Source organism: Myotis lucifugus, unplaced genomic scaffold (genome assembly GCF_000147115.1).
Source record: "Myotis lucifugus unplaced genomic scaffold, Myoluc2.0 scaffold_5, whole genome shotgun sequence".
In the NCBI taxonomy this organism is placed as follows: domain Eukaryota; kingdom Metazoa; phylum Chordata; class Mammalia; order Chiroptera; family Vespertilionidae; genus Myotis; species Myotis lucifugus.
Genome location: NW_005871053.1, coordinates 17,876,899 through 17,891,293, shown reverse-complemented (window position 1 = coordinate 17,891,293; position 14,395 = coordinate 17,876,899). Strand labels below are relative to the sequence as shown.

The 14,395-nt window shown below is 34.5% G+C and overlaps 1 protein-coding gene across 1 annotated transcript in view; it reads left to right on the top strand.

Moving 5' to 3' along the window:
* The window catches only part of SLC4A10 (solute carrier family 4 member 10), a 168,646-nt gene that overhangs the window by 39,131 nt on the left and 115,120 nt on the right, over nt 1-14,395 (top strand). The window contains exons 3-5 of the mRNA XM_023743605.1: nt 137-283; nt 3,028-3,166; nt 12,746-12,906. Coding sequence (XP_023599373.1) covers nt 137-283; nt 3,028-3,166; nt 12,746-12,906 — 447 coding nt within the window. The remainder of the gene's footprint in view (nt 1-136; nt 284-3,027; nt 3,167-12,745; nt 12,907-14,395) is intronic.

Genomic DNA, 14,395 nt, shown 5'->3' with positions numbered 1-14,395 from the left:
TAAGATTTACACACATCATAAACACAAAGACTACGTGCTGGATTGAATGGAATTGAGTTTTCATTAACATGTAAATCATTATCTTCTGTGATCTGGAATAATTTAGAGTTTAATTTGTGCTTTTACTTCTGATAAGGTCATCGGACACTATTTATTGGAGTTCATGTGCCCCTGGGAGGAAGAAAAAGCCATCGACGTCACAGGCATCGTGGTCATAAACACAGAAAGAGAGACAGAGAGAGAGATTCAGGATTAGAGGATGGAAGGGAGTCACCTTCCTTTGGTAAGAATTGCCTTGTTTTTATTAAATTTGTCACCATAATAATATTGCACTTGTTTGTATAATCCAAATTAACAGTCATATAATTGTTTATACTTTTCTAAATTATATTGTGTTGGACAGTTTGGGGAGAAGTGGGAGAGAGAAAACTTGATCCTTTTTTTCTCTTGTACATCTGCTTTATGAGGGTGATAATTGTGTTAGATTTTTGAGTGAAGAAAAACAGTTAAGTAGTAAAACTTAGTTGTATAAACTATTGATAATTTATCCCAATAATAGTTATTTCTCTAAGTAGTTTGAAAATTCAGGGGAAAATGTTTTATTAAGTTCCCACTTATATTGCTAATCTGCCCACATTTTATTTTTAGGATGTGAAATTTCTTTTCACTGTTTTTCCTTTGAAAGTAGATACAGAATATCAACATGCAGTGATATGATAGTTGTTAACAACTCCTGGGAGCCTTGAGAGCCTGTGTACACATGACATAACCAAGAGCCAGCCTTTCAGTTCCTTGACCATCCCGTCTCCTACGATCTCCTTCACTGCAGCCAGCTCACCTACACATCCATAATTACTCTGCCTCTGAGGTCACTAATGTACTCACCTTGCTCTCTGACCGCAGCTTCTCTTCTTATTTGCTTGTGCAACTACTTGATCTCTCTACTTTTTTCCTACTCATGTAATAATCTTTATTTCTTTAACCTACTCTGATTTCATAGCTTGTAATTTTAGTAATACTTTTGCTAATATTCCATATATTGTAGGTCCCTTGTTATAGTTTTATTCATACCTTCACTCCTACTTTAAAATCCATACTTATGTTGGGTTTTCTCCATGTTTTTGCTTTCTCCCTTCCTCCCCAAGTAGGGATGCTCTGCTGGACATAGCAGTAGTCTTTCAACAGGGTGGATTGTAGCCATTTAAACTCATGACTTCCATGGATTTTCAATACCTCTTCCCAATTCTTTTGCATTTCTTTGATTTAAAAAAAAATGATTTTCAACCTTTTTCACCATTCCCCAACAGCCTCCTTTTCACCATCACTTAGTAGATGCTTTGTACGTCAGAAGGGAAATACGCCACCAGAAAGAACCTATTCAACTTCCTTCCTATTAAATATACAGACCTACATGCTTACATCTGCAACTGTCCCCCCTTTTAATATAATGAGGGGGTTTTCTTTTCAATTATGTTTATTTCTTGTTCTCTCCCACCTGGAAACTTATACAATTTGTAGTCTAAATGACTTCTTTCTCTCAACTAGATTATTCTCATCATCTGTTAGACATGATCAAATCTCTCCCATTTTAAATAGTTCCCCAATCTCCCTCAAGTCCCCATTCAGCTGTATTCAGATATAAAATAAGTTAATGTTCAACAAAGACTTATATTCAGAATCTATAAAGAGCTCTCAAAACTCAATAGTAAAGAAACAATCAACCTACTTTAAAATTGACAAAATATTTCAACAGACATTTCACCAAAGAAGACATATGGATGACCAATAAACACACGAAAAACTATCAACAATAGACATCAGAGAAATGTAAAAAGTACCACAATGAGATATCACTGTACAGAATGGCTAAGAAACAGTTGACACAAAGTGCTGATCAGGATGCGGAACAATTACAACTCTCTCATACATAGCTGCTCAGAATGCAAAAGAGTACAGACTCTCTGGAAAGCAGTTTTATAAAGTTAAAAATACACTTAGCATACAGGGGTCCTCAAACTACGGCCCGCGGGCCACATGTGGCCTGCTGAAAACATTTGTTTTTTTACTTCAAAATAAGATATGTGCAGTGTGCATAGGAATGTGTTCATAGTTTTTTTTAAAACTATAGTCAGGCCCTCCAACGGTCTGAGGGACAGTGAACTGGCCCCCTGTTTAAAAAGTTTGAGGACCCCTGGATAGCAATCCTACCCCTAGGCACTTACCCTAGAGATATAAAGACTTAGGTCCAACTGGAAAACCCATATAAGAACAGTATCACAGTTCTATTCATAATTGCCCCACACTGGAAACAACCTAAATATCCTTCAACAAGTGGATGCATAAATAAACTGTGTACATTTCTACAATGGACTATTTCTCAGCAGTAAAAAAGAATGAACTACTGATACACTTAGTGACGCAGATAAATTTCAAAATCTCAAAGGCATTATACTAAGTGAATAACGACAGCCTCAAAAGGTTACATATCATATTTTTCCATTTATATAACATCTTGGAAAAGGAAAAACTATAAGCAGTGGAAGCCAGATTAGTTGTTGCTAGGGGTTGGGCTGTCGACTTGGGTGTGACTATGAAGAAACATCACAAGGGAGTTTTTTGGTGAGTTATATTAGCATAATTTTAGTATAAGTGAATTTTATCAGAGTCTACTCTTCTGAATATTATTATAAAATATAGCATATATGATGAGAGATGTATGTATGTATGTATTGTGTGAGGTAAATTTTCATGATTGTTATAAATAATACAAAATAATCATCATAATAATCATATTTTATTTTTATAATATATATACATTATCTGCTATGGCTTTACATATTTATGTTCCTAAATTATGCTAGACTTAATGTAATGCTAAATTTAGTTTTAATTCCCCAAGTTTACTTTAGATGAGTGTTGTAGTGGAGGCAGGGAGGTATGAGTTTGGAGTGGTGATGAAAGAGGTGATCGGGACATTTTAAGCTTAAAGTCATGGTAATGCATGCTTATGTCTCTGATTTTCCATAGACACCCCATCACAGCGGGTACAGTTTATTCTTGGAACTGAGGATGATGACGAGGAACACATTCCTCATGACCTTTTCACAGAACTGGATGAGATTTGCTGGCGTGAAGGTGAAGATGCCGAGTGGCGAGAAACAGCCAGGTGAGGATTTTTGTTGAAGAGTGAATGCCTACTAAAGAATTTTCATGCTATTAGAAAAACAGATATCTACTGCCATGATTTTGCAAACATCCACGAATGCTGCTAATTTCTGAAATTGCTCATCTGGTCTGGGCATATCCTATAATGGGGTCTGGGTCAGAGTGAACTCTGAAGGCAGTAATTATAGTAAATAGTGACTCAGAGCCAGCAGCAGCTGCAGTCCTAAAGATAAACAGTAGCATAATTTGTGTGTCATCAGGAAAACAATAGAAATCTAAGAGTAATTTATTTATTTCTTTTTTATTTATGGCCTGTGCCCAAACTAGTGATATATGATAATTTGAGTGGGGGGGCTTTTAAAAAGGAAGGGCAAACATTATAAGAGGCTTTAAGTATTGTCCTGGATTTATGTCCTAGTTGGCGAGGATAAAAATATTTTGTAATGTGTATCTAAGATATGTATACATTCAAACATACTGTTTTTCAAAATAACTTTCTCTAGATTACTTTTTGTCATTTGTAATTAATATTTCTATATTGTCATATAGTCAATGAATTGCTATAAAAGAGTAATAAACTAAACTTTGCATTTACTTTTTATTTATTCTTGCTTATTGTCTCATTTATATAACACTTATAAAGTACCTATTATGTGCCAGGTGCAATGGATATAGAACAATAACAAAAAACTTAAAATTTTCCTTCAGCAGTCTCATAGTTCTAATATGGGGATTTAGGCAAGTAAACAAGGTTATAAATGAATGCTGTAATATAGGTGTGCACAAGGAATTGTGGGCACACCTAGGATTGTCACTTACCCTCTGCTTCCCAAGTTTTATTGTTAATACCAATCAGATGGAGTCTTGTTGAAATGTAGATCTAATAGGCCTCAGGCATAGTGTCAGATTCTAACACTCTTCCAGGTGGTGTCACACCAATGTTTTTGGGGTGAGGGCCACATTTTGAGTAGCAATGATTTAAACCACAGGGTGAAAGAGAGGAAATCAAAATAGCTTCCCAGTATCACTTAAAAATATATTTGGGCTACTTTCCATGTTATCAGTACAGATGTACATCTTATAATGACTGCATTACATTTAACTATATGGATAATTAATTATTTATTTATTTAGGTTGTTTTATTTGCTGTAATCATTGATGCAGTAATTATTTACTCATATGTTTGGCATTATTTTGTAGGTATTTATGTAGGGTGAATTTCCAAAAGTGGAACCTATGTACAAAAGAGCAGACTTTTTTACTTTGGAAGATATTTAAAAACTATCTTCATAAATTGTTTTGGTAATTTATACTTTAACATTGTATGAGAGTGTTTATTTTGCCCAAATCCTTGCCATACTCAATCACCAAACTTTATTTTTATAGATGAAAAATAAATCGCATTGTTTTAACTTGCATTTCTTTAATTATTAGTGAGATTGAACATCTTTTCATGTTTTTTATTAATTAAGTTATTTGAGAGAGAGGAAGGGAAAGAGGGAGAGAGAAGAGAGACATCGATTTGTTGCTCCACATATCTATGCATTCATTGGTTGATTCTTTTATATGTCCTGACCAGGAATCAAACTTGCAATCTTTGTGTATCGGGACGACACTCTAACCAACTGAGCTACCTGGCTATGTCCCCATATGTTTTTATTTTATTCCTGTGAACTAATTGCTTCTTTTCTTTACCTATTTTATGTAAAATCATCATTTTCTTTATTTGCCTTTTTTAATACCTAAAATTGATGGAATTTTATTCTGTGTGAATTACATTTTAAGTAAAAATTTACAAAATTAATAAATTTCCTTATGATGACTTCTATTACAATATTTTAAATATAAAACCAAATTTGAAATTGTTTTTATGTAACCGGGTTAATTTTAGGATTAAGAACCTTTTACTTTATATTTTTCTTTCAATTGCATAAAAAACTAAATACTTCGGAGTTTTTAATATACATAATATATGTAGTCATCTTCTTTATTTGATGATAAAAACCACAATAATTGCCCTAGCTGGTTTGGCTCAGTGGATAGAGCATCGGCCTGCGGACTGAAAGGTCCCAGGTTCGATTCCAGTGAAGGGCATGTACCTTGGTTGCGGGCACATCCCCAGTAGGAGGTGTGCAGGAGGCAGCTGATCGATGTTTCTCTTTCATCAATGTTTCTAACTCTCTATCTCTCTCCCTTCCTCTCTGTAAAAAAACCAATAAAATATATTTAAAAAAACCAAAAAACCAAAAAACCCCACAATAATCTTCACAAATTAGTGATATGACTATTTATATGATTTGTTGATAAGGAATTTAAAGTGCTAACCTCCCTGTATAAGTTTAGAAATATCAGTCTTCAACTGGTTACAAAAAATAGGTGTTCCTGTTTGTTCATTAAATTCCACATATGAGTGAGAAAGAACACGTATTTCTTATAACTGCCAAGCAAATATGAGACGGACTCATAGATAGAGAGCAGGCAGACAGCTCTGTAGGGACTGGGGTGAGAGAATTGAGCAAAAAAGTTAAAAAAGTGAGAGAACTCCTGGACATGGTGGTGATTTGGGGGTGGGTAGGGGAGGGTGGAGGTGGAAGAAGGTATAGTGGGATAAATGGTGATGGGGAACAAAAAAGAAATAGGTGTTCCCAGATGACTTGAAGTATTTCTTTCTTTACTCTCATTCCATATAACATAGCTAAGAAGTAAGTTTGGAATATGTGTTTTGGCATGAGTCACTCTCTTATTCTTAAAATGCTTGTTGATTTTTCACTTTCAAGAACAGAATAGTCATATGTTCCTTTTAACCAATACCTTTTTATAATTTGCCCAGTCTCATAAAGCTAGTAGGTGACAGTTCAATTTAGAATCTAGTCTTTCACTCTCACAGTTGAGCCAATAAGATTTTATTATGTTCTAATGGTTGAGTTGAACAAAGTGTTTAATCTCAACCGCCAAAATGTATTGCTATTTATTTATAAAGAATAAAAGAGATGATCTAGTTAATTATTAGTATTCTTGAATATTATTAGCTGGGACCTGTCTTCTCAGACATGCTTCCGGAACCTCATGCATAGTGCAGCTGTTTAAGGTTCAGGGAGACATCTGATTAGCAATCAAATAGTAACAGACATTGAAGAGGAGGGTACATGAATTTTGGCTGAGACAATACATCAGGGAACAGTACGTATTTATTGAAGACTTAGAAATGTAGTGGATTTTAAAGTGGCAGAAGTGTCCCTAATTTATTTAAAAAGGCTAATTTTAGTTAATTCATTACTCCATCTAATTTGTCAAATGCAAGTTAATTCTAATAAATCATTAGCATACCATTTGAAGCACTTCACTCTTTTGATTAGTATTCCAGGGGGATTAATATCTTTCTACCCTAGTAGAAATAAAAAGAATAGTTTATCAGCACATTGCACCTGTCATATATCACATCTTGAATAATTCATACCCACTGTTGTTGCCAAGTAAAACTTGAGCAAAGTTTTAGATTTTGAAGTGAATTTTTTGAATCAAAATTATTTAATAAATGTTTGTGAAAAACAGCTGTTCACTTTTAAAAACCCTAAAGAAGCCATATGACAAGGACTAATGAAATCAACAAGATTAGAATGTTCTGCTTATAAATAACATATAATGTTATTAATAGAAAAGTTCTCAAAGATACCACAGCTGTGCAATTGTGGAGACAACATGCTTGACTCACTGTGGTTGTCCTTTAAAAAGTGCTTTCCACAAAGGAGCTCAGAAGAGGCCAAGCAGGGGGTAGCAGTGAGGCCTCTGATACATACATGGCAGTATAGAAAGGATTATTACCTCAAAATGATTTTATTGATGCTGTGAAGCATTTGATATTCAAAACTAGCAAAGGTTCAAGTCATCACGATTTTTCAGTGCAATGTGAGGTGTGAAGATAATATGGACTAAGAACAGCTAATATCGATAAACTAGGTTTGGATATATTTAATTTCCCCCTTTTTTGTTAAAATAGGCTCTTTATAATTACATATGTTATTCTCAAGCCCCCACCCTAACCATGTCCCCACTCTAACCCTCCATATCCCCAGCTCTACCCAAAGGAGGATGTTTTCTCTTGTGAAGCCATGACTTCTCTGAGGCTATAATTTTGGATGGTATAGTAACCTCTTCACTTTCTATATGAGTACAAGCAGACAAAAAATTCTTTGCAAAGGTCACCGGAATTAGTGGGAATGGAATAAACAGAAAGATTTAATATATATGGAAATATCTATTTCTAATTTGCAGAAGAAATTTATTTTGTAGACTTTTAATATGAGTATTATAGAGATTATTGTCAACTTTATCCTCAAAGAATTAATGAAACACCTATATTAGATTGTTGTAGTTTAGTACAAAGAGATTCCAATGTGTTAATCATGGATGAAAACAGATCCAGATACAGAAGGAAATGAAAATACTCTCTGAGTTTAAACCTGTCCCTCCCCCATAGAAAATGTCATGCATATGGCCTATAACCTTGATTTTTTTTTTATTGTCCATCACTTCTCATTCATGCCTGTGAGACTCTTGTTTGCTTTGGTTTGCTATTCAAACAAATGTCAGCTGAGTTTATTTGAAAACTGGAATAAATTGCAGCACTTTAGGTCATTAACTGCAATCAGGCATTTTGCAACTGACAGCATACTCAGTGACTACAAATCTTGAAACAGGATTTGGTGTGTTCTCAGACCTGTTAATTTCTATCTTTGAAGTTTAAAATGGAATGAACTCGCCCCCCTCCCCCAGAAAGTAGCTATACCTATGAATTTGTGTATATATAAAATTTTTAATTCAGCCTTTAAAATATTTAAATATCTTAAAGCCTTTGGCATTATTCTGAAGCTGGCATGAAGCACTGAATCTTGATATGTTTAGTAACTTGCTATTTGTTACTTGTGGTTTCCTTTTTATGGAAAGGATCTTCCGCTTCCTCCTGCAGTGGTCATGAAACCTGTGGCTAAATCAAACGATTCATGCAAATGACCTATCTGTGGTCCTTTTAACTACCAACTTGTTTGGAATTCCCAGAGACTTCATTCTCCTTTTCCAAAAGGCCAAGCACCTAATTTGAAGGGAATTATTCTAAAGAAAAGAATATACCTTTTGGATTTGTTTTTAAAATGTTTTTTACAGATAGACACATAGATCAATGCAGCAGAATAGGGAACTGGGAAAGACCAACACAAATACTGCTGAGTTTTGATAAAGGGAGCTTTTAAATAAAGGAAGACTTGTCTTTTGAACAAATGGTACTGAAACAATTATCTATAGGTAAAAAAAATAATAACCTCGGTCTAAACCTCGCAGTGTATACAAAAATTAATTGATAGTAAATTATAAATTTAAAATATAAAGCTATGAAAATTTTAGAGAAAGCATAGGCGAAAATTTTAAGGATCTGGGGCTGGATGATGAGTTTTCATACATGATATCAAAAGCACAATTCATAAAAGAAAAGAATTATAAATTGGATTTCACTCAAATTAAAAACTTTTGTGCTGTGAGAGACCCTGTTAACAGGATGAAAAGACAAGCTACAGACAGGGAAAATTCTTTGTGGTGATGGAACAGTGTTCTATCTTGATTGTGGTGGTGGTTACTGAATCTATACATGGGATAAAAATGATTGGGACTACACATTCATGGCCTCCCCTCCCCCCCAGGAATTCTTAAAATTTAAATTTTCACTTTCAAAGGAGCCAAGATAAAATGATGAAGATGTTTTATTATTTATTTAATTATCTTCACTGTTATTTGGAAGTATAAAATTTAACTATAATTTTCCTTATATGAAAAGGTTTGCTAATATATGTAGATCTAGAAGTCCACTAGTATTTTAAAAATGAATTTATTATTGGTGTTATCACAACTCACAAATAACATTATTGTATGGGTTAGTTTATGGATTTATACATAAATGATTAAGAAATGATAATATTTTAATAATGTAGAAACATTTTTCAGGATTTCTTACTTGAGTGAAAATTTTAAACACAACATTTTAGGAGTGATTTTATATGTAGAGATGACAGAATGTACTATAGCTCCAGAAACATTAACTGAAAACATTTTTCAATTGAGAGACATCTATGGTCCCTTATATCCTTTCATAACCCTAAGTCTTCTTTACTACCCAAGGGACTGGAAACTAGATTTTAATTCTATTAAGGTCCTTTAGTCAAAATAACACCAAAATAAGTGTTGCTCTACATATTCCCTTCTTTTGCCCTTTTTGTAAAAACATCATATGTGAATAGTATGCAAGGTAACAGAGGATTTAATAAAAGTTGTATCCACTCTCTTGGTATCATGTCTGTGGATAATGTAAAAAGGAGGAAGAGAACAGAGAAGACTTTTCAGGTTGAGATTTGTTCCAGACAAGAATGAAAATCAAATGTTAAATCAGTTGTTTCCACTATATGCATTAGCAAAAGATATTTCAGCTTAAAAAGTCCATAAATTCAGCCAAAGTAATTGTATAATGGTGGAGAATGGTCACAGACTCTAGAGAAAAACAAGAACACTTGGAGTTGAAGCTGGTTGACAAGGTCATTGGCTAGGTGACCTTGGGCAAGTTTTTAATGTGTTGAATTTGTCTTATTTTATAGTTGAGAAGAACACGGCCCAGAGAAACTGAAAGTTTTTCCCTTGGTTACATGACAATTTAGCTATAGAGACAAAACCAAAATTTATTTTTGTTCCCAACTAGTCCAAGACTCTTTCCACAATTCCATATTATCTCAAAATGTCTGCCAAGAAGTTGATCCTTTGAGATATTGACATTAAGAATGTGAACATGATTTTACTTTTAAACCTGGAAAGAAATACTAATTTATTATATTTATTAAAATTATATTTGCTTTCATCATTCATTTCAATTAAGATTTTGATGCTGGTATGCATAGCAAAAATGGCGATCTGTATCAGTTTAAGATAAGCTAAATTCTGTTAGAAAAAAATTCTGCAGTCTCAATGGTTTCAAATCACAAAGGCTTTTTTTATGTCTCATGATACATGTCTATCATGTCAATGGAGGCTCTACACATCTGTTCACTGTAGTTACTTAGAGACCTTAACTTGTATAGCCGCCTCCATCTTGAACATTTCTGATTTCCATAACTAGTCAACAGTCACATGGTATCACCCAGTTAGAAGGGATGGAGGTAGTGATATCCTACTCTTTGCCAAGAAAAGAGAGAGAAACAAGTATAGTTGATAAATAATACTATGCTATGACCATCATATGATTTATGAAGTTTTATGGCCCTGTTAAGGGCTAAAAAATGTTAAAAATCACTAATATGAAAAATTCCTAACTGAATAGATAAATATTCTATAAAATTGCCAGCAATTTTAGAAATACTGACAGTGATTTAGGACTTAAAATGTAAGTTTCTTTTTTTTAGCCTTCAAGTGTTTTATATATAGGTACTAGAGGCCCGGTGCACGAAATTCGTGCAAGGGGCTTGGCCCTCGTAGCTCCGGCTGCCTTCGCTGGCCTTCTCAGCCCCTCACAGCCCCGGCTGGCCTTTGCAGCCCCTTGCAGCCCTGACTGGCCCTCCCTTGCAGCCTCGGTTGGTCCTTGCAGCCCCAGTTTCATCTGGAAGGTTGTCTGGACGGTTGTCTGGAAGGATGTCCGGATGGTCGTTCTGCTGTTTGATCTAATTAGCATATTAGCTCTTTATTATATAGGATAGTTATATAGGTATAGTTATACCTATATTTTATGTAGGTATAGTTATTCTTCCCTATCTGAAACTTGGCCAGCATAACTGTTCTTCCCTATTGGGTTTCTTTTCACTTCCTAAAAATTTTTTGCTCCCTGAACACTGAGGACAGATCCATAGCTTTCTTTATCTTCCTTGGAACTCTGCACATTAATCATTCTGACTAGCCCTTTTGGTTAGTTATTTTTGACTGATTCACTGTTTCCTAACTAGTTAGTGCAACATATTTGTCCTCTGTTGGCATTGGATCATTTGATTACATAAAACAGTAATATAATATCATATAGGGAATTGGAGTGGTATTGCATTGAGAGGGGAAGTTAGGGCAAAATGACACTAGAAAAAGAATGAGGAAAATGGTGGGGGATGGGGTAGGAAAGACAATTTATGTTAGGATTCATTAGAAATGTTGGAATTAGCCTGGCTGGTGTTGCTCAGTGGTTGAGGTCATGGTTTGATTCCTGGTTAGGGTACATGCCTGGGTTGTGGGCTTGATCCCCAGTGGGGGGGGGTGGGGTGGGGTGCAGAAGGCAGCCATTAGATTGATGATTCTCTCTCCTCACCATTGATATTTCTAACTCTCTCTCCCTCTCCCTTCCTCTGTCTGAAATCAACAAAAACATTAAAAAAAAGTTTGAATTAAATTGGTCATCTATTAAGATTAGAGGGCAAGTCCCTAAGAGAATGAGATGTGGTGCTTATGCCAGAGCAGTAAAAATAATTGTTTTCTCTTTATTCCTTTTATTTGTCTTTAGAAACAATTATATATATATATATATATATATTACTATTTATTTCACTCCAAGAGGGCAGTGGTGTCCATTTGGCACCATGTTATCAAGGTTCTTCTATTCCCCATTCCTGGCAAGAAGGCCCAGGGAATGAGGGTTGAGCTTAGTTCTCGTAAGTTTAGTCCTTAGGAGGTGACTGCAATCAATAGGCCTAATAAGTATTTTCCCTGTAGAATAGTCCCCAAGTTATATAAGCTTCTCTAATAGAATGGAAAAATTATCAAGAGACTCGGGTATTCAGTTTTAAGCCCTAGCCAGTTTGTCTGAGTGGATAAGAGTGTTGGGCTGAGGACTGAAGGGTCCTGGGTTCGATTCCGGGTTTCGGGTTTGAACCCAGTAGGGGGCATGCAGGAGGCAGCCAATAAGTGATTGTCTCTCATCATTGATGTTTTTATCTCTCTCTCCCTCTCCCTTCCTCTCTGAAATCAATAAAAAAATATTTTAAAAAATATTCAGTTTTAAGACCTCCCACTCAAGAAAAATGCGTATTCTTTTATTTTCTTTTGCATCTCTTTCAATTATCATTATTTTTCATGAAGTATATATACTCTTTCTTAGTTCTATAACAGATTCATTGTAACCACTGATGAAATATTTATATTAAAATACTTTTTCAGAGCTAGACAAATTAATATAAAGATATATGAGTTTTTTATTTTAGTATGTTATTCAATGACAAAAAGAATTCCTGTTAAATCAAATAAACTGAGTGACTTGGGATAGCTTTTACTTACTTTCAAAACCCATGAAACCAAGAAGCAATTGAATATCTTTATATTTCTACTTTTTAATATATGTATTTATTGATTTTAGAGAGAGAGGAAGGGAGAGGGATAGAAAGATACAAACATCGATGAGAGGCATGTGCCCTGACTGGGAATAAAAATGGTGACCGTTTTTCCCCAGTGGTTCCTGGGTCAGTGTTCAACCTCTGAGCCACACCAGCTGGGCTATTTCTACTTTTTATTATTAGGATAAAGCATCATGGACCTACAATATAATATTCAATGTTCTGATAATATTTATTTGTGTAGGTGGTTGAAGTTTGAAGAAGATGTGGAAGATGGAGGAGAGAGGTGGAGCAAACCTTATGTGGCGACTCTTTCATTACACAGCTTGTTTGAGTTGAGAAGTTGTATTCTGAATGGAACTGTGTTGCTGGACATGCATGCCAATACTTTAGAAGAAATTGCAGGTATATCTACCCCCCCCCCCTTTAGCCTATTTCATCCTTATGCCTACAGCTGATCTTTGTTATTACTTTTTCCTTATAATTCTATACATGCGTGATCTTTAAAAAATAGGTTCTCACAATCAGTGTATGACATCTTAAAAATAATTTTTCCGACCTTCTTATTTAACATAAAATAAGCTGAGTATCAGAAAAATATGGTTTAACTGGTCCGGTGGCAAGTCTAGAACAAGAATCTAGATATCCTGACTCCCACTTAGTTTTTATTGTTTTCACTATTACGTTTAATTAGACTGTCATCATTAGAAAATGTAAGGAAACAATCATAAAGCTAGAGATTGATATTTTTCAATATTAAAGAACATGAAATAACCAAGTAAAAAAATCTTATTTAGTAAATGGGAAAAATGTTGTTTAGAAAACAATAGGAAGGTATGATCATTTATTTTAAACTTTGAATCCTAGAGGCTGCCAAGTGATGCAGTTGAGATTAGTTTGTAATTGAACACTATGACCAGCCCCTGAGGAGAATGGTTTGCATTAGGAGCCTATTATGGCGACATCACACAAGCAGTGATATTTAGGAAGCTTCCTACTGGTATTCTAGAAATAGAGGCAAAGAGCTCACATAGCTTATGGTCTGAAAAACAAACACATTTTAGTAAAAACAAAATAATACAAAAAACACAGAAATGAGTTTTAAAAGGGTATAAATGAAATGGTTAATGGAGATTTTAAAAATAAAAGCAAAGCAAGTATTTAAGCAGTTTTTAAAAATTCCTAGTTTTGTTTTTTTTGGAGGGGGAGCAGATCCATGTATATGTGGAATTTTTTGTGAAATAGAAAGACTTAAGGGAGATGTTAATGCCATAATTATATTGTAGAGATGGGGGAAAACCCCCACCAAACTGTGTTTCTGATCACATAAATGAGAGAATGTTGTATTAGAAAAATAGTGTATTTAATTTAATCTTCAGACTAGCCTCATGAAGTGTCAGTCCCAATTTTAATGAGAAAATAGAAATTTTGAAACTTTCATGGTCCAGGTTCCATTGAAGGGCCTCTGACTTTAGCCACATGTTCCTTTTGTTACACTACATTACTGTTTGAAGAAAGAATAGGCTTCCAGGGGATATAGCCCAGATTTTAATGGCAGTTGCATTAATTTAAAGATTATTTGGTTGTTGGTGCTGATAGGCATGCATACATTGCATTACATGTTGTCCCAGAGGTCCCTTAAACTGTTCTCAATTTTAAAAATTCTTTTTTTTCTCCTGTTTTTAATGGTGTGATTTCTATTATTCTGTCTTCCAGATCACCAATCTGTTCTTCTGTACCATCTAGTCTGGTATTTCTTCCCTCTAGGGTAGTTTTCATTTCAATTATTGTATGTTCCAGTTTTGATTTTTTCTTTCTTATATTTCCTAACTCTTTGATGTAGTTCTCACAGTGTTACTTCATGCTTTTTCTGGGTTCAGTGAACATTGTTATA